The sequence below is a fragment of the Amblyomma americanum genome, chromosome 1, assembly GCF_052857255.1.
Source record: "Amblyomma americanum isolate KBUSLIRL-KWMA chromosome 1, ASM5285725v1, whole genome shotgun sequence".
NCBI lineage: Eukaryota > Metazoa > Arthropoda > Arachnida > Ixodida > Ixodidae > Amblyomma > Amblyomma americanum.
The window spans coordinates 391245920-391273345 of NC_135497.1; the positions used below are offsets into that span (position 1 = coordinate 391245920).

Here is a 27426-nt window from a genome sequence, read left to right on the forward strand (position 1 = left end):
AGACATGCTGAGAGACTTCTAGTGGGATGAGCATGCACCAGAGCACAGCACTAGCTCGGAGTTCTAAGACTCTGCGAGTGACGACTGAATAGGACACACCCCGAAAATTTGCCTTCAAATCCGGAAAAAAAAGTGCGCACCTTACACATGTTAATATGGCAACTATGCAAAACAAACTCGCTCAATCTGTCGTTATTTATAAACGAGTACCACTCAACCATCACAGGCAAACTGACTAAAGTAAACGCTCATTAATTCTAACTCTGTTATTTCGAACCGACGCCCGGGCCCCGGCACAATGGGGGAAAACTCCCGATAATTCGAACAAGCCGGCATTGCTTCGATTAATTCGTACTAGGAGCCCCTGGTTGACACTGCTCCTTGTAGAAAGAAGTTGACCCATTGCAAGTACAACGCACTGCAAATTCACTGGAGACCTAAAACAATGGAAAAAAAGCCGAGCGCACGAGGCTGGTGGAGCCCGTGCTCTGGCGCATGCTGAAGCAGGTTTTCGCTGCCACACTCGCTTGCACCACCAATGCTTCGGCGCTAGCCATTCCAGGTTTTCATTGTGCCGCGGTCGCTGGTTATGTGGTGTACACAACACAGTACGGCTATAGACAAGCGTCGCGGGTGTAGGCAAAAATTCAGATGCCTACACCGTGCCAAGCGACGCTGCCTTCGAAACCAACTTGCGTATGCTAATATTTCAAACCGTGCGCGTCGCTTGTGGTTAGAAACATTTTGTTGATGCTCAGAGTACTTGTGCACTTTTTCAACCTGTTCGCCAGATGGAATTAGTCGGTGGAGCTCTGCATCGGGTGCTCCTCCGCTCCTATTTAGAGACAAGGGACGGCGGGCGAAAGTGCGACTTATGGGGAGAAACTAATCGTCCACATTCTCAACTTCTGGGCCGATACAGCACATCCAATTGCTAGTGCAAGATATAGAACATGATGCACGACGCGAAGCAGCTGTTTTACATAACGAACATTGTGATGTGCTTCCTATTTTCGCCGAGCCGCCTCACTCCGGAGGCCGCGGCAATCAGTGAACACTTAAGTCATATAGCTGCTTTGAATAAGGCAAATGAGATCAAAGAGCTGCCCAAGTGAATGCATAGCCGTTTACCTCCAGTTTCAAAACGAATATATACTCACTCTGCTAAGCTACAAACAAAAATTTTGCTTCTCATTTTAGAATGTACTCTCATATGTGCGCATTCCGCTTGATCAGAGTGGTTTTGGTGTAGTATTTGCTGTGTTTGCCAGGTTCTGATCGACCTACAGTGGAAAAATTCAAATAATTTGGGAAATAAAATTGCATGAATTTACCGAGATCTTAGCTTTGTTGGACCAGTGTTGAAACGACGGACTTGTTGAAGGTCGTGAAATGAAAACAGAAAAACTGCACGTCGTGCCTGCTACAGCCCTGAGTTCGGAGCTGCTTCAAACGCTGTGAACGCTGAAGGAGACTGGAAGCAACTTTTTGCCTTATTTTGCGCGTGAAGTGATGCTCGGGACGTTGCCCGAGTGATCAGCATCTGAAAAAAGCCCCTTGCGTTCAACTTACGATTACAAGCACACAGAATATTGTGCATAAACGTATTCTGAAAGCCCAATAGAATGAGAAAGAGTTGCAGGCGTTACTTGATTCATGCGCTGTTTGCCATCCAACAGAGGAGCAACAATGTGGACTCAGAGACACGAACTAAATGATTAGATTCCAACGTAGAAACGCAGTGGTAGCCGCAAAGCCGATCAGTCGCCGAACTTACCCTGCTCCTTGGCCCCTGCCCGTCGCTTTCGCGCCTATCTGACAGCAATAACTTGTAGAAACGTATTCCGCTTCCTTTCTTGTGCATTACGGCTACACGAACAGGGCCATAATTTATCGGCACGCCGTGAATTTTGCCCCAAAACACGCAAGAGCGGCAAACCAAATGCGGACGGCCCCGCCTTTTGCCTACACAACAAAAGTCACTGCTGACGCCAGTGCGTCCGCATCTCCTTGATGTCACGTCCTGGCGCTTGTCTATAGTGAATTGCAGTACGGCGGTTCGGGTGCCACCGTCGTGCTTTTTCTTGGTACCTCAAGCTACGTGGACAGCAGTGCGGAGACATTGGAGCCCTTGAGTGATGCCGGTATAATTGAGGCTGCATGCTGTTCGCAGATGCCACAGTGCTCACGTGCGGTGAGCACAGCCGATAGTGATGAGCCCGACTGCGGCGAAAACCCACGCTTTCGCTGTGTGTAGCTTTTTTGTTTGCTTAGGCACTCTACTTGTGCCTCGCACCGCTGCTGCGACCAGAAATGTCGCAGGGCCTCATTGGGCTCCTTGCTTTAGCTGTGTTGCCAAATACAATAGATTAAGCGAAGCTGCTCCACTGACCTCCCACTTGCCACAAAGGGTGCTACCACAGGGGAAGCACATGTGGCGTTTACACATCAAACAAGTGAATAAACATACGAATACAGACGTGAAAGAATGAATGAACCCCTTATAAGGCCCAAGTTAGATGCATGTCTCACATGCATACAAATGTTAAATTTGTACTCAGAATGACTAGAAATCGAATATCACTTTCAAGCAATTTCGACCAACGGTTTTGCAGAAAAAAAGGGGTACACATTTGTACCAATGACTTTGTAGAAATACCTGAAATGTCGTATATATCCATACTTCAGTCTTATCAATGGATAAGAAAGCTTGCAATAGAATTAAGAAGTATTATGAGGCAGATGACACATGGAAAAGGCTCAAAAGCTAAACAATTTTCAGTTTTATTTTTCCTGCCAATATGGGCCGCAGTACCATATACTGCAGATTATAAGTCTACCCCCAACTTGTGACTCCCCTGGGCAAAAAATGGTTGCAGTTTAGCTCAGCTACGCATGGTTTAACGAAATCGCTCCGACAATGTACACTGCTCCAGCTGACTAACTTCGTGCATAGCGAGAACTGCAATGCGAACGGCGCGAGAGCGGCGCCGGCTTTTCTTTCCAGCAAATGTCGAGTCAATTGGGTTAGTCATGTTGCCACAGCTGCCAAGGCGGCGGTCAGTGTAGGCACGGCGCGCGCTTGCAGCTGCGGCGAGTGATGTGGGATATGTCACGTGGCTGCCACACTTCCACCGCTCCTCTATTTGAAGGTCCAATTGTGGCGCCAATAGCCTTGGCTTTACTAAGCCAGTAAAGCTTTCGCTTTTAAAAAAGTGACTCTGAATATAGGTTGACACTGCCTCACCCTGCAACCCTAGCTCGCCAATAAGTTTATTCAGAACACAGTCACGCAAGGAAACGTTTATATGCCCGCGAGACTTCTCTTACGACTTGTCCCTACTGGTGAGGACACAGTCGGGGCCATCGCCTTTCCTGCGAATGATTGGTGCTGGCTGTCAGAAGCGGTGCAGAGATGCCGCATGTGAAAAACGCTGCGCTGACCATGTCGACTGGCAGTCCACCGCAGGCACAGTTGACCCACTGTGCCGCTTTGCTCAAAGGAACACGCTTCAGCCGCCCTGTCGGTGTCTTAGGGTTTTCCTGTTAGACGCACCGATGCGGTCAGAGAATGATGACCAGGTCACATTGAGCGTCCGCTACCGCTTTTTCATACGTTTTATGGGTGATTAGCATTGCAACCGGATGCCAGCACCACACAAGGCGAAACTATTTGAGGACAGTTTCCTCATTTAAAAAAAAAACTCCATCAACCGATATGAAAACTTTAGGCGGAACTTTCGTTGGCCGGCATCATTTTCCTCTTGAACAGAAGAAAGGGAAGTAGCTTGTTGTGCCTGTAAAGCCGCGCTTCATCGACACATACTTTATTATTTTAGCTTGCTGTCACTGCGGACCTCCGGCCTATGGGCAGAGCCCTCAGTGAAGCTCCGAGCGCCCCCCACTCGCGTGTCCCCCGCAAGCAGTGGCAAAGACGCAGGAGCCACTGACTGCTTGACAGCACTGCTGTGATTGCCGAAGGCTCCTGGCTTTGTTAAGCGCACCAATAAAGCATGCGAGACGCTCACAATGAGCACGTCGCGCCGCTTGGTCTTAGGCAGCATTCCTACGGCAGCATATCCCAATGCTGCCCGTCTGCGCAAATATTCGAACCGCCTCACATTCCGCGATGGGCGTTCTTTTTGCTGGCATTCTCTCTGGCGCCGATGCGTCGCGGGCCTCCGCCATCTGACATTCCTGCGACGAGCCAGTTGGTTAGCGGTCCCACCAATTAGGTGAAAAAAAATATTTTCATCCTCCGAGAGGTGACACGCGGGTGCGGCAGCCAGTGATAAGGGCGAGAACTCCCATGGGGAGAGGGTTTTCAGAATGTTTTCGTTATGTTTTTATTTTTCTATTTAGCCAAACCCTGGACTTAAAGTTGGGCCCAACCTTCAGGGGCTGTAGCTGCCTTCATTGGTTACAGAAGCTCAGGGCGGGCCCCGAAATATGACCGCCCTAATTTCTTTGTTTGCGAAAGCTTTAAAATTGCATGTAAAATCATTGGAGAGCAGTCCTGTCTAGTTGAGGTAGAGGCTCCGTGGAGTGGCACGTAATTCTACAGGCCTAGACTTTAATCTCGTGTCGATGAGTAAGGTCTTGTCGAGTCTCTCTGTGTGAGATCTTTTAAGTTACAGTTAGTTTGACTGTCTGTGTGACTCAACTTGTAACGCAGTTTGCCCTTGTGCATCCTGTAGATATATTTTCTCTTTGTCTCCATCATCTGGCATCAATCATCGCCTGCTCCTTCAACACCATCGAATTCACGTTTGGAGGGGTCCTGTGCCCCTCCAAAGAAACGGAAAGAACCATCTTGAATTTACTGTGCCCATCTGCAGTGCAGCACAACATGACCATAAAACAGTTGTACATGTTACCTGTGGTCAGTAGGCGAACATGAAACCCCCTTCCCCGGACACTGTCCTCTTACTGGGCATGCAACTAGCCCAGCTTCCCGGCTTTATGCAAATCAGAACAGGGTCTGGTCGGCATTCCCGATTTGACGAAGGAGGAACAAAGGTTTTCCCATCACGTCATTCACGTAGCACAGAAACGTGTGCCGTTTCTTTTCGTATGCTTCAAGCAACTTTCGGCATACGGTGGTGCGTCGCCTCAGGCTCAGGCCATTTCGTTCCATGAAACCTGTCACCCATTTCTTGACACCTTAAACTCGACACGTGGGATGCACATCTCCTCCGTGGCAGTGTGTGAATTCACTTCAATGTCTTCGCAGTAAACACTAACACTCCGTCGTGAACTCAATTTCGAACCACATCCTCAACAGCAGGGTATCATCCGAAATTAAATACGCTTAAGGAACGACGTGTAGCAGCACATGCAAAGATCTTGCTTCTTTGTTCTCTCCATTCCCTCATGCACATTTCTGACACATCAAACTTCTACCCTGCAGAGGCATTGTTTTCGAACTCGGCATAGAGGACTGCTTGTCGCTGTGGCAATACAAAGCCACGCTATAATGTTGCAGAGGTTGAGGTGGCATCTTGGTGTCCGTCGGGCAGAGATAAGCCACGCGACACAGCTAGTGACTGTCACCTCGGCGAAGTAAAATGTACAAATGGCACAAAGGCATACAAAAACGCACGAAAACGCCTCCGCGTGCATGTGACTGGTCACATGGTTTACTGCATTTACTCGCGTAATTTGCGCACCCCTATTTTATTTACCGGGTTTATTAAAAAAATGCTTTTACGCGCACATTGTGCACTCCCTCCTGCGCCAGACCACCAGCATGCATTCAGGTGTGCGCAAGGCAGGATTGGGAGTACTGACACGGCCGCCTCGCCGTGCGCTTCAGGAAACCTCCAATGAGAACCGAAACTACCGAACCACTGGTTTTTCTGCTTGCCACTACTCAGTCGGCCCTACACGAATGTGCCATTTTATTGCCTATTATCTCCATCTGACTCCGACTGCTGGCTTTTCACATTTATTAATGCGAAAGCATTAGATGGCTCACTTTCAGGGTCACGTCAGCAAAAAAGCGTCTGCAGGAAATAATGCCATGTGACGTCACGAGCCGACGAGTCAACTGATGATGATGACATCGCATAATTAATGCTAATTACACACACCTAAATAATGTTCATGTATTTAGGTAACACCAGAACTAATTAGTATTATAGTAACGACATATGAGTGTGACATCATAGCAAGTCACGTATGTGGCGATATAAATGTAATGTTACACGAAGCCCCCACCCACCCCCAATACATGAAAACGTAGACGAAATCCCAGCGATGGCATCACTGGCTGACATAAATATGGTCACAGTTTTGCCGACTACATTCGCATCAAAATTTTGACCAACTCTTCGTCGTACCAGGTGGCGTCAGAACATTTCCCTTTGCATATAGCTTACACGTTTTAGTCAACTTGGAGGCTAGCTTGCAACAGGGGTTCGGACCAATGACATACGCACCTTCAGTTGCATGCTTTAAGCTACGCTTGAGGTGTCCACTGAGATGTAGAGATGTGAGAGCTACTGCACCCTTTCCTTTCCTCAAAAACCTTTCCTTTCCACAGAACACATGCTTTCGCATTTCTCCACGTAACCGACTTAAGTGCCCTCAGAATTTTTGCTTTGAACTACAAATTTCTGCTCAAATTCCTGTTTTTTTGAGCAAACTCCATTTCGCATCGCCTCTGAAATTTATTACGTAATTATGCAAGCACCGGGCAAAACATCCACGGCACGGTCGACACTACTTTTGACCTCGCACATGTGTCAACTTAATGCGTCCGTGTACAGGTAGTCTCCAATTATAAGTCTGCCCCCTACCTTAGGAGGGTCACTGTTCGAAAAAGTGTCGGCTTATATAATCGGCAATATACGGTAAAGCCTCGGACATCAAGGGAGTGGAAAATAACGTTCAAATTATCCGAATGTCAAATCGCATCCAAATGTCTTTCTCATGAAAATAAAATTTAGCTGGTGAAAACCAAGGCAATGGTCATCATTTAAGACGACAACTGCTTGACAGCTGCAATTATTCGCCTTTCAGTCCAATGCTTTACTTCATGCATGCTATAGGGAGTGCCGGAACCAGAACTGCTTCATAATGGGAAGGCTATCCGCGGCTTCTTTCAGGGTGCGATGCGGTAGCGCTGGAGCTCCTTTGCATGTGGCACCACATGAGAGGGGGCTCCACTGCACCAACTGCAAACCGCACGTGTCACGCGCGGAGTTTCGGTCCACTGGAAGAACGAAAACGCCTCGCGACGAGTGGCCGCAAGGGAAGCGCCAACTGGCACCGGAGTGGCAAGAAGTCTTCGAAAAACAAACAAAAGAAAAAAGATCACCAACACTGCTGTCATTCTAAACGGTTAGCTTGACTGGCTAATTAATATGCGCGACTGATAGCCATCGTCGCCGCATGCTGGCAGCAAGATACAGAACTGAAACTGCGCCACCGGACTCTCTTTCGGCCTATCGCTGGGAGGTATACAGATCGTCAACACGCCCACCATCATGCACATATTAGAGGGGCACGGGTAACAATGTCTTATGCAGTGCAGGCTCGAAAACGAATATTTTGACGGTCGTTTGTCCAGCAGATCATTCCTAGAGCCCACAGAATTAGAATTAGAGCCCCGCAGATCGTACACTTTGGGAGCCCGTCTGAATTAACCGATGCCAGCCTCGGGGAATCGAAATTAACGAGCCTCTGACACCATAGGCTTACATGGGCGTTTGGCGCGAATCCGGCCGCAGTCAGATTCAGCCGAATTTCCTAATTAAGAGTGGTCCAACTAGCAAGGCCTTACTGGAAAAATTTAACACTAAGGAGGCCTATCCGCGGGACAGAAAAACACGCTGAATGGTTTGTCCGATTGTTTGGTAATACAGCATGCCAACGTCTCGCACACATGCTACACCTTTGTCAGTTTGCCAGCCCTTGAAGCAGGTGGGACAACAAGGGTCTCACTGTCCTACAAAGGACAGAAATTAAAATGCAACCGATGGTGAATGCTGAACGGGCACAGTGACAAGCAACGTACCTGCTTCTGCAGCTTCTGCTGAAGCTGCTGCTGCCCGCATGTCCTCCTCGCATGGTGACGCCCTCGGGGACTTACGAAAGGAGGGCCCCGTTGATGACAGGGGCAAGGAAGAGTCTGCCATTACCGGCATGAAGTCACTGAGCCCTATTGAAGAGGGGAAAAAAAGATAAGTAAGCCTCCATACTTCTAGCCCTGTGTATCTGATTCTCTACACCTGCGTGCACAAACAAATGCAGAAAAAAAACTATCATTTTAAGAGCTCGCAGCTTTTTAAACGTTTTTAAAACCCGGCCGATCTGAGCGGCTTAACTTTTGTCATCAAGGCAACTGGCAGGTGAACGCTGCTGCTGAGAGGGCTTCACCATCCATCAAACAGTTCAACTGATAGAGCAATATATAAAAAAAATACTGCAATGATCAGGTCGTTGCCAGAAGTCAGAACAAAGGTGGAATGTATTAAACTTCAGTGCAACCAAGCATGCATTCTAGTTTTCGTAACTCCAGATTCATAGAACACCATGTATTTTTAGCGTCAATATAAAATATGGTATAAAATCTTGTACCTGACTTGAAACTAACCAGACGAAAATTTGTCTGCGGCCTCAAGTGGCTCAGCAGAGCGTAAACGTGAAAGTCGGCGCCGGCCAGCTAGAGACTGTGGAGCACGTAGGCAGATTGAAATGTGACGATCATACTGGCGAGCACACCACTTGCCGCACCATCTGGGGCAGTACGAGCAAAGCTAGCATGAGCATCAATACAGCCAGTAAGGGCAGCCTGAAGCTCTCGTTATCTATCCCATAACTGGCACAGGTTTTGGCCAAAATCTTGCCCAAAATTAGTGTTCCGTGATTATCACATTTAAAGACTCCCAAAGCTTGATAAAAGGACTGAAAGGGTCGGAGCCATCGGCACACCCATCAGCTGTGAAGCCTGGCTCTCACTTCACATCCAACAACCTTGCTTCCCACTCTGACAACGCGTGCAAACACGCAATGACACACTCTCACTTACGGTGGAAAAGCTAGGCACAGGGCAGGCTTAATTATATTTCATTGCTTGTTTATTGAAAGATACCAGATACCACGGCAGCAGGGGCCGTGGGAAGACTGCTTGATCACGTCTACAGTATCGTCACAGCCACGAGCACTATCGAGGGAATCTACTCTCACCGATAGCCCAGCGTCAAGGGATCACCAGAACGCCTTCACACCGAGAGGCTGCCGACGCATGCTCCGTTTTGTATGCAAGTCGCCGATCGCCACCGCAAGAGGACCCAGCGCCGTTTCTGACGAATGCTGCTCTTCCTTCACTGGATATAAACCCCCGCGCAAGGCCGAAGACATTTTGGCGGCAGCAGGGGCCGTGGGCGGAACACTGCTTAATCACGTCTACTGTACCGTTACAGGTTGGCGACACATTCTTTCTCGTTAACCCGCTGTAAATTCCACGCTGCTACTGTTGCCTCTGCTGCTGCCAAGTGCCTTACCATGTCTCCCACTGTTGAGTGTAGTGAATGTGAACAGCTCATAGCCGATCCCAATGTAAGTGTCTCTTGTAGTATGTGTGAATCTGAGTACCATAAAGGTAAATGTGCTGCCGTATCCGAATCAACTCTGAAATCGAAAGGCGAATCATATAGAAAAAATTGGAAGTGTTCAAAGTGAAAAGGGGGTGAAATCTCGTTCCCAACAACTTGATAGGCCTGAAAATGAGCCTAACCTTCAAAATGTGTGGGTGATGCTTCTAGCAATGAATGAGAAGCTCGATGTTCTGATGCCACTCAAAGAAATTGTTGACGGAATTGAGCTGTCTGTTCAATACATGTCGGATCAAATGAAAGAGTTGCTGAACTGAACCGAGAAAAATGAACTGGACATTAAGGAACTCAGGGACAAATCAGAAAAACTTGAACCCGCTGAGAGTAAAACTGAGTCAATCGTGCATTAACTTGACAACCTTGAGTGGCGCAGCTGCCAAGCAAATCTGGAGATTCATGTAGTACCACAAGAAGAAAACGAAAATCTTTTGGATAAGCTGAACGCTTTTGCGAACAAAAGTAGCCTACCACTGCTTACTGATGCTGACGTGACGGCAATCCACCACTTGCCAGCCAGCCGAGATAGAATTCCTGGCATTATCTGACGCTTCACGAATCAGAAATCGGTGGTGGTCAAACAGACGGAATATTTCTGATACCAACAGTGCAGTACACGTGGTCGAAAATCTGACTAAGCATAGCCACTCTCTACTTGCAGCAGTCAAAGAGTGGGCAAAAACTAAGGGATACAAGTATGTCTGGCATTCTAATGACAAAATCTTTACTCGGAAAATCTACGGCGCGCCGGCGTTTGTTGTGTCTCAAGTCAGCAAGCTTGACGAGCTTTTTTTATTTTTTCAAACGGCAGTTTTGCTTCTCTTGTTTTTCGTGCTTCCTAATAGCTAACATTACCAATGCATCGTTCATAAGTCCAGGCCAGTTTGTAAGCTATCTATGTGCAGAGTTCCGAAAAGCATTTAAGTGTATACATCTTAATGCCCAATCCGTTAGAAATAAGGTTGTAAATTTAAATGCCTTCTTCGATAACACTGGTACGTCATTTGACATCATCATGATCACAGAAACATGGTGTACGAGCGAATTTGATGTTATCCGCCTTTCAGAGTATCAGACATTCTATGTAAACCGTGATACTGGACGTGGTGGTGGTGTTTGCATGTTGGTCCGGAAAGAATGGCCGCCTGACCTACTACCGCTGTTTACAGAGTGTGCTCTTGACCACGAAGCATTGTCCGGCCTCCACAGTCAAGAGTTGAAACGTTTTTTTAATTGTTAGGAATGATTGTTTTCCTTTGCTTGTGATGAATGTCTGACACTTGTACTTGGAGGAGATCTAAATAATAATATGTTAAGTATGGACGCGACTAAGACAAATCTAGAATTGTTAATGAATTGAAATGGTTTTTCTAATGTAATCCAACTACTAACGCGTATTACGCCTAGATCAACGTCATTTCTTGACCTGTTTGTCACAAACATTGACCGTAATATGGCTAAATGCGGTGTCATTGTACATGACGTAAGTGACCACATGCCTGTATTTTTTTGCTTTAGAAAACAATATGTGAAGCGCAACAACATAACATACCTTTTCCAAGCAATAACTGACAATAACTTATCTATGTTTAGGCATAAAATTGAAAACACCGGTTTTAAATCCATCTTTTCACTGAGCGACCGAAACAGAGCTTATGACGAGTTCCTGCACATTTTAAAGCCATTACGCAAATCTAGTTTTCCTATTAAAACTGCGAAGCGGAATCGCTTTTTTCGCAAGCTGTGGCTAACCCCCGAACTTAATACGAAGATACGCTTAAAAAATAGGCTCTATCATAATTTTATTCAAACAAGAAAAGCCAGTAACTTCAATACATTTAAGACATACCGGAACCGCCTTAACGAAGAACTCCAAAAGGCAAGAAATGAATATTATGCTACTGCATTTGCTTCAACTAATGGCCGTTCAGATCCCGTGTGGAAAAAAAATGAATAATTTATTAGCGTGGAACATTTATAAAATGCCATTTCTTCGATTAAAATAAATGATATTGAAATTTCTGAGCAGGATTTAGAAGAAACATTTCATTAACACTTTGTTAGTGTCCCTAGCGCTGTTCTTGTTGAAAACGACCAAAGGGATGTGAATAGAGTTCCAACTTCTATATTTCTTAAACCTGTTGATGAAGCTGAAGTATTTACACTTTTCCATGCAATAAACTGCTCTATGGCTTCTGACGTCAAGGGGATGCAAATGAAGCCTATCCGGTTCATTTTTGACCTTATTTTGCCTTGTGTTACGCATTTTATGAATGTATGTATTTCAAATGCTGCCTTTCCTAGAGGTATGCAGTGTGCACGTGTTTCTGTCCTCCACAAAAAAGGTGATAGAAATGAAATGAACAACTACAGGCCAATATCAATACTTCCTATATTTTAAAAATTACTTGAAAAAATTATCAATCAGCAATTTATTTCTTTTCAGTCTGATAACCATATATTTACGAGCTCTCAATATGGTTTTAGAAAATACTTATCCACAGAATGTACTTTGCAAGGCCAAAAAGAACACATTTTGAAGGAGCTTGAACAGAACAGGGTATTAATTGGAATCTTTATTGATTTCACGAAAGCTTTTGATCTTATTAATCACAAAGTGCTACTCCGCAAGTTAGAACTATGCGGCTTTTGTGGGCACGCAGTCTAATAAAATTTTATCAAGAATTTCGCAAACAGGCAGTTATATTACAAGGTTTCACATCTGAAATGCAGCCCGTCTGCTCTGGCGTTCCCCAAGGAAGTATACTTGGTCCTTTTCTTTTCAACACGTACATTAATGACATTGTTTGTGCTGTGCGGCTCGTAAAATTCGTTATTTATGTGGATGACACTAGTGTTTTCATATGTGGGGACAACATGAGTTGGTAGATATAGATGAGTTGGAAGATAAAGCAAACCGCATGTTAGAGCAACTAGATCAATGGGCCCTGAGAGACGCGTTAAAAATTAATATCACAAAGACGAAAGTTGTAATCTTCCGCTCTAAAAACAAACTAGTCAATTTGAGCAAAACTATATCTTTAAGGTGCTGTCCTTTAGAAGTAGTAGCAACGTTCGAAACATTAGGTGCTATATTTAATAGAAACATGTCTTGGGACGCCCACATGTTACACAACCACAAAATTATCTCAAATTCTTGGTTTTCTCTACTGTAATCGCCACGTACTGCCTAAATCTGCGATGCTCTTAATTTATCACTCCCTCTTTAATTCTCGCCTTAATTATTGTGGCTTGGTCTGGGGTGCTACAACTCAGAAAAATCTGCAAAAGATACACGCACTGCAAAAAAGATTTCTGCACCTTCTTGAAAACGTGCCGTGGTCTTTTCACACCGCCGAACCTTTCCCGAAGCAAAAAATAATTCCTATACAAAATATGTTTCCTTATCGTCTGTGTCGAGCCTTCAAACAAGAATTATCTAATCACTCACGCTTCCTTCAAACACTAGCCGAATTAGACAATCACACTCCTACGTATGAAACAAGAAGCAGGAACCAATTGAAAATAAAAACATATCAAACTAGCTACAGTCTACATACGCTACAAAATAGGCTGCCATGAATACTGAACGAACTTCTATAACAGAACATAGATTTGCGGGATATCTCACACAGACATTTAGAGGAAGTATTCCTTTCTCACACATAACTTTTCTTGCTTTTCTTTATATTTTTTTCTTGAAACATATATTTTGTGACAGTGCTATTAGTTTTGCATGTTTACTCACCCCTCTGCAATATGAAAATAGTGTCCATGGTTGGGTGTGCTAATGTTTTGTAGGTGTATTTTTATTTCTTCTGATCGTGTAGTTTTTCACTTTGAAGTGCTATTTCGTGATTGGTTGCGTTCCCTTTTCTTACATTGTAATAAGTTTTCATATCGACCTTCATTGCTGTTGCCAAAATGTAGGGGACCAGGGCTCCATCAAGCTGTCAATGGTCAATGGGCAGCTTTTACTCCGGGCTCCCTGTCATCATGTATCGCATGATGGTCGAATAAAGTATCATCATCATTATTATTATTGTTATTGTTATTATTGTTATTGTTATTATTGTTATTGTTATTATTGTTATTGTTATTATTGTTATTGTTGTTATTGTTATTGCTGTTATTGTTATTGTTGTTGTAATGGGACCGACAGGCGCAGCGCAGCGAAGAAGCGGACGCGTTCAAGCGGGACAACGAAGAAGCAGACGAAGTGCAGCTGGGTTTTTCGAACGACGCCTGTGAGTGTGCCCGTCGTGTCGCCGGTCAACCAAGACCAACCGACCTGTGCTTCAAATAAACGCCTTGACACTTGGTGGAGGTGCCTCGGTTCCCGTCCCGGTCCTCATCCTGGAACTTCGAAGTGGAACGCTCCTCGTCTCCGCCACCAAGCCGGAAGGTCCGAGTGAACCATCGCAGCCCATCCCTGCCACCGTACTCTGTCACGGGGTGCAGCGCCAGCGTGACCCTTCTCCATTTAGTGGCACCGATGACCAAGACGTCGACGATTGGCTGGCCTCCTATGAGCGCATCAGCACTTACAATCGGTGGGACGATTCCGTGAAACTTAGCAACGTACTCTTCTATCTAACGGACGTTGCCAACCTATGGTTTCGCAACCATGAGGCCGATCTTCCCACCTGGTCGTCCTTTAAAACGAGCTTCGCCGACGTTTTCGGCCGCCCCGCCGTCCGGAAGCTTCGCGCCGAGCAACGTCTTCGTGCTCGATCTCAGCTCCCTTCCGAGACGTTCACAAGCTACATCGAGGACATTGTTGACCTGTGCAAGCGTGTCAACCCCTCCATGTCCGAAGGGGATAAAGTCAACCACATACTTAAAGGCATAGCCGATGACGCTTTCCAGATGCTGCTGGCGAAGAACCCCACCTCCGTCGCTACCGTCATCCAGCTGTGCCAAAGCTTCGACGAACTCCGCAAGCAACGCTCATCTACGCGGCAGTCCGGCGCGCCTGCGGGGGGTCTTGCTGGCTTGGCCCTTGGTGGCTCGTCTGCTGAGCAGTCCCTGTTCATGCAGCAGGTTAAAGACTTCATCCGCGAAGAGATCGATCGCCAGCTTTCTCTGCTGCATCACATTCCCGACCCCGTCTGCCCTCCGCACGACCTGGCGCCATCTCTCACGCCCACTATCCGTCGTGCTATTCAGGAGCAGTTCGCTGCAGTTCTGCCATCCAGTCCCCCACCTCCTCCTGTGGCAGCGCCACTCACCTATGCTGAAGCAGTCACCGGTACACGGCGCTCGCCCACCTCTGCCGCCTACCCTAGCAGCCCGGCCTTTTATGCTCCACCGCCGTCTATACCCCCGCCGCAGGTCCCGGTTCGTCGACCCCGCCGAAACCCTACGAACCCCTGGCGTACCGAGGACAATCGACCGATATGCTATTCCTGCGGTCTTCCGGGCCATGTCGCACGCTTTTGCCGTCAGCGATCCCCTCGTTCTGGCGATTTCATGCGCAATTTCCGCTACAATTCCGGGCCGCCCTTGCCTAATGTCTCTTCTGCCTCCTCTACACATCGCTCCCAGTACCCTACTCACCGCTCGCCTTCCCCTCGTCGACGTTCCATTTCTCCGATGCTCCGCCACCCGGACCCTCTCCCAGAGGAAAACTGACTGCCGCAGTTCAGGAGGCAAGAACTGCGTGTTTTGCCAACTTTTTAAGTCCTCCGTGTTCTCCTGCTAACGTGATTAAGGGTCTGTTGAAGGCGTCCCCGTTCTCGCGCTCGTCGACACGGGTACTGCAGTGTCAGTAATTAGTGATGCTCTTCGCCGCAAACTTCGTAAGGTGACAACGCCGCTGTGTGACTTTTCACTACGTACGGCCACCTCTCAGCGCATCCACCCCATCGCAGCCTGCACGGTCCGCGTTTCTATCAACGACATCGCCTATACCATCAAGTTTGTTGTGCTGACCGCCTGCTCTCACGATGTCATCCTCGGCTGCGATTTCCTCTCGACCCTCCGTGCAGTGATTGATTGTGCCCGTGCGGAACTTGAGCTTTCTCCCCTGTGTGATGTTTCGTTGTGTGACCTACCTGTGCGCTCCGCTAAGCTTCTTGTAGCTGCCGACATCGACATACCTCCCTCCTCTTCAGCCCTCGTTCCGCTCCGCCCCGACTCTTTCCTCAGCGGCCCTGTTCTTTTCACACCTACCGCAGCAGCCACTCGCCATCAGCGCCTCCTCATTCCATACGCCGTTGTCTCGATTCCCGATGGCCACTGCGCCATCTATGTCACCAACCCATTTTCTTGCCCGTCGCTTGTTCTTCGCGGCGAATGCCTCGGCTCTATTGAAGAACTGGACCCTGCTCTTGCTTCCGAGTTCTCCGATACCCGTGCCTGCTCCCCAGTTACTGCCTTAGCCTGTTGTGCGACAGCGCCCGATCCGATTTCCATCGACGTCTTTCGTCGTAACATCGCTCCCGACCTTCCGTCCGCTTACCGTGACCAAATCTTGGAACTTCTCTGCCGCTTTCGCAACTCTTTCGACCTTTCCCAGCCCTCCTTGGGGCGCGCATTGGCCGTCTCTCACACAATTGACACTGGTACCCACGCTCCCTTGCGTCAGCGACCGTACCGAGTCTCGCCGAGCGAGCGCCGCGTCATCCGTGACAATGTTGACGACATGCTTCGGCGCGGCATAATACAGCCTTCTCACAGCCCTTGGGCCTCTCCTGTTGTCTTGGTGACGAAAAAAGATGGCTCCATCAGGTTCTGTGTGGACTACCGCCGTCTCAACAAGATCACACGCAAGGATGTTTATCCTCTACCCCGAATCGACGACGCACTGGATTGCTTGCAGGGAGCGGAGTATTTTTCATCCCTCGACTTACGCTCCGGCTACTGGCAGGTCCCGATGGCAGCGAACGACAGGCCGAAAACCGCTTTCGTCACCCCAGACGGCTTGTATGAGTTCAATGTGATGCCATTCGGCCTCTGCAATGCTCCAGCCACATTCGAAAGGATGATGGACACTATTCTCAGTGGCCTCAAATGGGAAACTTGTCTGTGTTACCTAGATGACATTGTTGTTTTTTCCAAAGATTTTCCTTCCCATCTGCACCGCCTTCAGCGCGTACTCACTAGCCTTACTGACGCCGGCCTCCAACTAAACTTGAAAAAATGTTACTTCGGTGCAACGCAGCTCACAATATTAGGCCATGTCATCTCCAAAGACGGCGTTCTTCCTGACCCTGCCAAACTTCGCGCCGTCGCTGACTTCCCCAAACCAACCACCTTAAAAGAACTTCGCAGTTTTATAGGCTTATGCTCATATTTTCGCCGCTTCATCCGAAATTTCGCCAGTATCATCGCCCCTTTAACGCAGCTTCTTGCCGGCAGCCCGAACCTTTCGTCTTGGTCCCCCGCCTGCGATACCGCGTTCAGCACTTTACGCCGCCTGCTGGTCTCTCCCCCCATCCTTCGCCATTTTGATCCCGCCTGTCCGACATAAGTTCACACTGACGCGAGCGGTGTGGGCTTGGGCGCAGTTCTTGCCCAGCGAAAGCCTGGGTATCCGGAATACGCCGTCGCTTACGCCAGCCGCGCCCTCACCAAGGCGGAATCAAACTATTCTGTCACAGAAAAAGAATGTCTCGCCATCATTTGGGCAATTGCCAAGTTCCGCCCTTACATTTACGGCCGGCCCTTCTATGTCGTCACAGACCACCACGCCCTATGCTGGCTATCCTCCCTCAAAGATCCCTCTGGCCGACTCGCCCGCTGGGCTTTACGTCTCCAGGAGTTTGATATACACGTCATTTATCGCTCCGGCCGCAAGCACTCGGACGCCGACGCCCTTTCTCGTTCACCACTCCCATGCGTGTCAACCTCTGCCCTCGTCTGCGCCTACGAATTCTCTTCGTTCAACATCCCTGATATGCTCTCCGAACAACTGAAGGATCCTTGGATCACCTCGCTGCTAAACTTCCTGAACACTCCCTCGCCGCATCATTCGACCCGGACCCTTCGCCGCCAAGCCCACCACTTCGCCGTTCGTGATGGCCTCTTATACCGCCGTAATTACCTCCCCGACGGCCGGAAGTGGCTGTTGGTCATCCCTCGACACCTCCGTGCTACGATCTGTGCCTCTTTTCACGCCGCTCCACAATGCGGCCACGCCGGTGTACTGAAAACATATGCTCGCCTTCGTCAGCGATTCTACTGGCGAGGTATGTACCGCTACATACGTCAGCACATTCGGTCATGCACCGCCTGCCAACGTCGCAAGAAACCTCCCCACTCCGCCGCCGCTCCTTTGCAGCCGTTACCTTGCCCTGGCCGTCCCTTTGACCGCGTCGGCATTGATCTTTATGGCCCGCTTCCAACTACTTCGGCTAATAATCGGTGGATCATCGTTGCCGTTGACCATCTCACCAGTTACGTCGAAACGTCGGCTCTCAAATCTGCTACCGCAAACGATGTCGCTCACTTCATTCGACACAGTCTTGTTCTTCGTCACGGCGCCCCGAAAGAACTTCTAAGTGACCGCGGCCGTGTTTTTCTCTCGGACGCCGTCGAGGCCCTGCTCAAGCAATGCCAAATCGTTCATCGCTACACCAGCGCCTATCACCCCCAGACCAACGGCATGACTGAGCGGTTCAACCGCACTCTGAGTGACATGCTCGCCATGTACGTTGACACCGCCCACTCCAACTGGGATCAAGTGTTCCCGTTCGTCACGTACGCGTATAACACAGCTACTCAGACAACAACGGGGTTTTCTCCTTTCTTCCTCTTATATGGCCGGGAGCCTACATCCACCATGGGCACCATCCTTCCTTATCACCCTGACCCTTCCGAGACCACCTTACTCTCCGAAGCTCACCTGTATGCCGAAGAATGCCGGCAACTTGCCCGCTCTTTCACCACACAGCAACAATGGGATCAGAAGCACCGTCGGGATTTCCCCGGACCCTCCAGCGTCATACCCATCTGGCGCCCTCGTTTGGCTCTGGGTGCCTTCCTCCACTCCCGGCCTCGCCACGAAGCTACTGTCTCGCTTTCACGGACCTTACCGGGTTGTCCACCAAACTTCTCCGGTGACTTATATCGTTGAGCCGCTTGTTCCCTCTTCGGACCACCGTCGCCGGGGGCGCGAAACTGTGCACGTTGAGCGCCTCAAGCCTTACTATGACCCGCCCATCCTCTCCTCTCCGTAAGTCGCCAGGATGGCTCCTTTTTCGGAGGGAGAGTAATTGTAATGGGACCGACAGGCGCAGCGCAGCGAAGAAGCGGACGCGTTCAAGCGGGACAACGAAGAAGCAGACGAAGTGCAGCTGGGTTTTTCGAACGACGCCTGTGAGTGTCCCCATCGTGTCGCCGGTCAACCAAACCAACCGACCTGTGCTTTAAATAAACGCCTTGACATTGTTATTGTTATTGTTGTTATTGTTATTGTTGTTGTTATTGTTGTTGTTATTATTGTTATTATTATTATTATTATTATTATTATTATTATTATTATTATTATTATTGTTGTTGTTGTTGTTGTTGTTGTTGTTGTTGTTGTTGTTGTTGTTGTTGTTGTTGTTGTTGTTGTTGTTGTTGTTGTTGTTGTTGTTGTTGTTGTTGTTGTCGTCGTCGTCGTCGTCGTCGTCGTCGTTGTCGTTGTCGTCGTCGTCGTCGTCGTCGTCGTCGTCGTCGTCGTTGTTGTTGTTGTTGTTGTTGTTGTTGTTGTTGTTGTTGTTGTTGTTGTTGTTGTTGTTGTTGTTGCTGACATGAAGAAGAGGGAAAGCCAGCGTGGCCCACCGCTAAGATGGCTACCGCCGTCAACCGCCTGCCTTCGTTTCCCTAACTCCTTCACACCAAGCCTCAGAGGCAGTGTGTTCGGGTACTAACAAGAGAATGACGATAACAGCAAACCTGAACTCAAGATGCTAACTTGCTTGATTGGAGAGGGGAGCAAGCATGTCGAGGCATCAGCTCATTACCAGATTCTACCTTTCGAGAGAATTTGGATGATTAAATTATGCAGATACAAATCATTCCCTCATTCCTGCTGATGTCCACAAACACACTGTCCCCAAAAAAGAGAATGCGGCTGCTAACACACAATTCTGCAAATCATTCCCTCATTCCTGCTGATGTCCACAAACACACTGTCCCCGAAAAAGAGAATGCGGCTGCTAACAGACAATTCTGCAAAAACAAATTTAAAATCTGCGATTTTTTGCGGCACCGCGGGAGACACGTGTAGGGTGCCTTAGGTATTTACAATGTTTGATGAAACAGAAAGAGAACACACGGATTTGAGAGTAAACCCAAGTTCATGGTACCCTAGCTGAAATCACAAACCAGGAAATGAACTTGGAAAGAACATGCAGTGAATGGAACAGAGAAGTGATGCCCCCCTGTGTAACAAAGTAGATTCCAAGGGATGAAGAACGTGGCCAGGATGGCTCAAAACAGGGCTCGTTGGAGGTCAACCAGGGAGTCATTTGCCTTGCGGTATAACTGGTTCCTGCTGCTGCTTATGATGATGATAACAAGAATACAAGGCAAAGCAGCAACTAACACAATGGTAGTAAGACATCCAAACTCGCTGGATGCACTCACGTATTTGCTTTCGAGGCCGAGCATTCCCTTCTGCAGATGTCCAGGAGGCATGCATCATGTTTCTGCCATCGCACGGCCCCTGCATGCGTCACACAGAGGAGAAAAGAATTGGGACACTGGCTTTAAGAAAAATGAACTAAGTTGCATCCACATTCTTGCACACAGAGGCAGCAGCAGAAGTGCCAATGAGCAGTAGTGCACAAAACAATCACTGGACAAAGCAGGCATGCAAACCCCTGTGTCATGTGTGCCTTCTCAGCCTGTTCAATAACTCACTCAAACTGAAATCCATAGTTTTGGAACATTGACATGCCTCAACACTCATCTGCAACAGGAATGCAATAAAAGATCTCTGAAACTAGTGACAACTAAACTAAAAGCCCTGCTACAAATGCAAACAAATCCTGGTAAGTTCAGCTTTCAACACTTCTGCTCAGAGTGCACATGCCAGCCAGATGAGCATACCACTCTACAGGAGACTGTGGGCATAGGAACATGTTTATAGTGCCCATCTGGCTACGAATCAGAACTCCATCTCACACAAAGACCCCTTCACAGTACCCACCAGAGGAACCAGCTCAGAACATTGGTGACAGCACCTAGTTTGTTTCATATCTGGGCCTGTTTTGCCGACTCAGCTTCCGTTTTGAAAAAGATATTGACGGTAAAATAGGTGTCTCATTTGCGAGGTTTCCACATCACTTCAGCAAGACTTGGCATCACCTGAACTGCGAAGGACTCATCGGCGTGTTTCGCCAAATGGCGTGGCCAACTGTAAGGCATAAAGTGATTTTCTAGGAGGAAAAACTGTACAGATGTACTGACGCACAGCCAGACATTCTGTACATTCCAAAGTTTATTTCTTAATACAAAAGTGCCCCCGCAATTGTTTGTGAAATTTCAACTAAAAAGCTTAAGATCGCGAAGTTTTATAAGACAAAACACTTGAACGAAGCTCTAATTATTAAAAATTGTTTTAACTGGCTTCATTATGATGTATTGTGTAAAGTGGGATTTATTTGGAGAAGCTTCGCAATAGTAGTACGGCCAACAGCACTCAGAGATCAGCCAGTCCAGCCAGGAGCATGCACTAGGTGATCGCCATGCGGCTCGCGCATGCATCCGTCTTCTTTTTTACAATGACCCCCAAGCAGAAGAGGTGCCATCCTGGCGACTTAAGAGGCGGACAAGACAACGGGGTCATAGTAGGGCTTAAACCGCTGGACATGTACAGTCTCATGGCTGCGGCGTCGGAGATTGGGAGACAACGTTAGTAGCTCAACAATATAGTTCACAGGAGACCGTGTGGACTTTAGACGGGGCCGCCGGGTCGAAATGGCGCAAGATGGGAGGTGCCGAGAGGAGATGACACAAGTTGTTGTAGGCGTCCTCACAGGCGGGTGACTTAGCCGAAAAATCGACTTTGCTTCCGAGCAGCTGAGTCAAAGCTGCAGCAATTGATGAAAAGTTGCGAATGAAACGCCTAAAATAAGAGCAGAGCCCTAGGAAGCTGCAGAGTTCCTTAGTAGTGGAAGGTTTGGGAAACGCAGTCACGGCCCGAGGTTTGGTGGGGTGAGGGCATATGCAGTCTTTCAAAACAACGTGACCTAAATTTGTGAGCTCACTGGCAGCAAAAGTGCATTTTTTAAGTTCAACTGCAGGCTGGCATTTGTGAGGCAAGTCAAGACGTGCTTGAGGTGACATAGATGTGTCACAAAGTCGAGCGAAAAGATGACTTATTTGTACAGGTAGCACAGGCACGTCTTCCACTTGCGGCCACGCAAAACTGCATCCATCATTCGCTTGAAAGTAGCAGGAGCTTTACATAGGCCGAAAGGCACGACTGAACTCTCAGAGGCCGTCAGGGGTCGCAAACGCGGTTTTGGCAGGCTCTGCAGCTGGCATTGGGACCTGCCAATAGCCACAGCGCAAATCAAGTGAAGAGATCCGTGCTTTTGAGACAGTCCAGAGCGTCATCAATGCGAGGCAGAGGGTAGACGTTTTAGCGCGTGATCTTATTAGTGCGGCAGTAATCGACACAAAATCGAACGGACCCATCCTTCATCACTAGGACAACCGGAAATGCCCATGACCTGAGAACGCCGAAACCGAAACTGGGTTTCTCCCAAAGTATGACGTCAAGACAGAAGCTTGTCGTCATGCATACTGACACGGAACCTCCCGACGCGTTGACTGACTAAACTGGAGACTGTAAGTGACAGACCACTGTTCGTGTGAAATAACCAAAAACAAGGTCTCATTTTTTTTCTTCTTGACCAAACTCCGAGCAAATATCGAGGGGCATGGAGCTGGTGACGTCACACGTCCAAGGTCTAAAACCGAAATCGTCTCGATTGGGGCGACAAAATTGGAAAATTTTAATTATTCGTGATGAAACAAACCGGCGCCAGGCGGCGAAGCTCGGCACAATAAACTACCGTGGAAATTTCGGCATTCGTGGTGGTTGGAGAGACGCCTCCGCCGCCCATTAACACCGAAATGTGAACATACAGGAATCTTTCTGTGAAATTAAAATGTGCAGACGTGTAATTTATAAGAATCAACAGCTACAGCCCAAGGAAATATTAGTTTGCCAGAGTGAATGGTTAAGCTCGACGGTGCAACATTTCACTTGGAGTAAAAGCGCTTTAACCCGTGAATAAAAAAGACAATACACTCCCTGCGGTGGCTCAGTGGTTACGGTGCTCGGCTGCTCACCCGGTGTTCAAAGGTTCCTAAACGACCGCGGCGGATGCGTTTCGATGGAGGCGAAACGCTAAGGTGCCCGTGTGCTGTTCAATGTCAGTGCACGCTAAAGATCCCGAGGTGTTCGAAATTATACCGCAGCCCTCCACTACGGCACTACTTCGTTTCTTCTTTCACTCCCCCCCTTTGTCCCTTCCGTTACGGCGCGGTACGGGTGTCTGCCGATATGTGAGACAGGTACTGTGCCATTTCCTCCCTCCCCCTCCCACAAAAAATAATGCGGATTAGCCCAATAATAATAATAATAATAATAATAATAATAATAATAATAATAATATTAATAATAATAATAATAATAATAATAATAATAATAATAATAATAATTTGTTTTCGGGGAAAGGAAGTGGCACAGCATCTGTCTCATATATCGTTGGACACCTGAACCGCGCCGTAAAGGAAGGAATAAAGGAGGGAGTGAAAGAAGAAAGGAAGAAAGAGATGCCGTAGTGGAGGGCTCCGGAATAATTTCGACCACCTGGGGAACATTAACTTGTACTGGCATCGCACAGCACACGGGCGCCTTAGCGTTTTGAGTCCATAAAAAGGCAGCCGCCGCGGTCGAGTTCGAACCCGGGAACTCCGGATCAGTAGCCGAGCGCCCTAACCACTGAGCCACCGCGGTGGGTTGGATTAGCCGAGCTAATCCAAGATATACAAAGCGAAAGCGAGGTTGAGCTCTCCACAGACGCACAGAGCCGGTTGTGCGCCTTTAGTTTCGTGAAAATGAGCGGTGTTTGCAAATTTGTCAACGCCAATGAACTCTATTAACGCCGTCGGCTCACTAGTTTTGTTTGGTTTTTGAGGAAAGGAAATGGCACAGTAACCGTCTCACATACCTCGGTGGACACCCGAACCGCGCCGTGAATGAAGGGATAAAGGAGGGAGAGAAAGAGGAAAGAGAAAACAAAATTGAACGTTGGCTTTTGAGGAAAGGGGCGGGGCGCGCAGCGGCGGAACACCTGTGGCTCGGTGCTAGTAGTGGCCCATGCGCAGTAGTGAGTAGGGAGCGAGAGAAACAAATGCGCCGTGTGTCGTCAATGCTCCTCGTGAATGCGCAGCACGGCTCTCCAGGAATCACGTGAAACTGCTCAACGTGCGGCCATGAAATATTTCGCTTTAAAAACATTATTTCACACGCTGCCAACACAACACTCGGCCGCCGGCGTATAAGTACTGAACCGAAAGCCTAAACCTGCCGACGCATCAATTTCTTGAGCCACTCTTTATCCAGGCGACGACTGAGGCCCTGAACCTTACAGAGGAAACTGGTGGTGATGGTAGTGGTTTTATTAAAAATAATAGTAAAAAAGGAAGGAAAAGATTTTTGCTAGCCCCGGCATCTGCCATCGATACTGAAGCACCTGAGCTGGGGCAGCGGAAATAAAGGACAGCAGGCAGAATCGAGAAATGAAATGAAAGAGGTGAGAGGACAGGAAGAGAGGATAGGGGGAGAAGTAATATGTACAAACTATTTACACAAAAAGAAATGTGTCCAGGTTGTGCGCGTGATTAGTTCATTTTAGAGGAATTAAATCACACACGCGCACAGCACTGTGTTGGTTACAACTGGAGTGGGGCGTCCAGTTATTAATCGTTCAAGGTAGAACTTGCGGAGCGTTCAGTCACTGCGTGTAACTACCTGACGGAGAACAGACGGGACGTCAAGCCCGTGTGTTCGAGGAATGCACAGAGGCTCACCAAAGTTCGCTCACGAGTGCGCGCACTGCCCTACGGCCACAATAGCGTCTTGATGGAGTCTGGTAGTATGCCCTGCGCCCTATAGGCCGCGAGCATATCGCGAAGAAACTGAAGATTGAAAATTGGTTTTCGGGGAAAGGAAATGGCGCTGTATCTTTCTCACATATCAGCGGACACATGAAACGCACCGTAAGGGAAGGGAAAAAGGAGGGAGTGAAAGAGGAAAGGAAGAAAGAGGTGCCGCAGTGGAGGGCTCCGGAATAATTTCGACCACCTGGGAATCTTTAATGTGCACTGACATCGCACAGTACACAGGTGCCTTAGCGCTTCGCCTCCATCGAAATGCAGCCGCCGCGGACGGTTTCGAACCACTCATTTAAATACGGTCGTTATGTCACAAACATCGCTTTTACATTTCACCCACTCGCCTTGTCCTCCTAATTGTCCAAGGAACCCGTAGCAGTTTCTAAACGTTGTTCTTGATCTAGACTTTGTCAGCGGCTAAATCTAACGTTTCACTTCCAGAGCACCCATACTTCATGCACTACCACGACGCTTGCTACCCACAGCACTTTTCAGTAGCAAAAACTAAGCCCTGCATAGTCGACTGCAACTCCAGAAAGAAGCGACGGATTCCCCACAAAGGACGTCTTGCAGCCAACTGCGTCGGCCGATTCTCCGGACACCGGTGTCAATCTGATTAAATGGTGGTTCATCTCCTTTCATCTGCCACTCCCTGAGATGTCACACAGGTCCAAGAGGATTGACTAACCATGACGTCATGAGAACCAGTCGACGCCATTGGCTGGAAGGCCTCTTTCGAAAGGCACATGCCGCTTCGTTCTTGAGTTGTATTATAGCGGGGTTCGGTTCTCATACTGCCCGTGTAAGTCGATGTATTGCAGAGGTGAGGTTTCCTCTAGCCTTGAAGCTAACAGTTTAACCTCTTTGTAACGAAGTGGCTTGTAACGAAAAAACTGACATAACGAAGAAATTGTGATTGCACGTGGAAGCTCGGCCAACAGGGGCTATAACGAAGTAATCACCGAATTCTTGAACTTCGTTGTAAAGGGGTTCAACTGTATATGGACCGCTGGCATAACGAGCTGCACAGCATGGTTTATAACGAAATAATAGATATAACGAAAGAATTACGATTCCCCTCGGAAGCTCGGTCAACACTACATATAACGAAGTAACAGCCGGTAACGAACTTTCTACTTTGTTGTAACGAGGTTAAACGAGCTACATGGCATGGCTCAAGATGAAGCCCTTTTCGGCAAACAGTACGCACCTTGATCGTGACATCGTCGCCGGGAGTGGCCTGGTCGCCAGCTTCGGCCGTTCGCTCTGTCACCGCACCGGGCGGCGACTGTGGTAGGGCAGCTGCTGCCGGCTGACTGCCACTCACGGCGGCTGCGGCGGATGCAGGCCATGGGCTGCTGGCAGCGACCTTGGCGGAACCCGCGGCGGCCCCGTAGCTGGGCCGGGAGCCGCTGGGCTGAGCGCTGGGCGCCGCGGCAGGGGTCGGGCCGCCGCTGACGGCGCGCGGCTGCGGGCTGGCCGCGACGCCCTGCTGCATTGCTTGCGCGGACGAAACTGGCGACGGACAGGCTGGCGGCGGAGCAGGAGCGGTGGCTTGGTTGCCACCGCTGGCCGAAGGCACCGCTGCGAGCCAAAAATGCCCATTTAACGTCGGCTTGACATATCAGCTGCGTTTGCGATGATAGCGATCGTTACGACACGCATATATACACTGCGGAAAGAAGAAGACTGGACAGCCTTCGCCGGAGCTCCGTTGGTAGAGCACCGGACGCGAAATTCAGAGGTCGGGGGTTTCGGATCTCACCGGCGGCATGTGGTTATTTTTCTTCTGCTTTCTAATCAATTATCTTTAAAAAGTTTTGTTTTTTATGGGGGTTTAACGTCGCAAAGAGACTCTTGAAAAAGTAATTGCCCTATTAAGCCTTCACTGATGAACACTACAAATTATTTTTTAAAAACATCCCCTATGCTTATTGGTTCGGTAATTGTTGGCTTCCGTCATGTATGTCATAACGAGCACCTCTTGTCCCTTCCCTTGTCTGCTCAACGGGAAAAGACAGCCGGTATAGAGTACTTAGTCGAGAGTTTGGCGGAATGCCATCTGGTCAGGTCAACACACAGGTCAGCAGAATCAATCTTCGGTTTCCTGACCATGTGAAAGCGGTCAGCTGACTGCAATTAGCATATTTGACATGGTCAGTGACCGAAAATTCAGTATACTGTGGTCGAGAGCATACGTCGCAACAGCCGTCCCAACACAGACAGCTGTGCAAGCCGATAGTGGCCTGCTCCACGACTAAACACGCAGCGCCCCCAAACAATGACGTATACCCTTTACACTGAAGAACTGAGTTCGAGGTCCTAGCTGTTGCGCAGGGTCTTAATTTTCACACAAACGTGATCAGCCCTCCCCCCACAGCAACGAAGAAGAGACAAGCGACAAGCCCCGCCGCATTCAATAAATTTGCGACACACGCGCAAGTTTTCTCTCTAGTTCACTATTTGAGAAGAAAAAAGTTATGTGGATTAGCTCAGCTAATCCAGGATATACAAAGCAAAAGATGCCTGCGTTCACTGTGTTCATTGGCGTTGGCGTTCACAATGTTCTAGATGGCGATGTATTTAGCAAGAGAAGGGCGAAAAACTGGCTCCCTGGATATGCGGACGCCTCATTCGCGCTTTGATACATGCGCGGTGGTGAAAGAGATGTGGCCTGAATTCA

The 27426-nt window shown here is 48.3% G+C and overlaps 1 protein-coding gene across 1 annotated transcript in view; it reads right to left on the minus strand.

Moving 5' to 3' along the window:
* LOC144101908 (uncharacterized) overlaps window positions 1-26261 on the minus strand; it is a 36804-nt gene extending 10543 nt beyond the window's left edge. The window contains exons 1-3 of the mRNA XM_077635132.1: window positions 25954-26261; window positions 20196-20274; window positions 8021-8164 (exon numbers count right to left, since the gene is read on the minus strand). Of these exons, the coding sequence (XP_077491258.1) occupies window positions 8021-8164; window positions 20196-20274; window positions 25954-26241 (511 nt within the window). The 5' untranslated portion in view covers window positions 26242-26261. The remainder of the gene's footprint in view (window positions 1-8020; window positions 8165-20195; window positions 20275-25953) is intronic.
* Between the last annotated feature and the right edge of the window lie 1165 nt (window positions 26262-27426).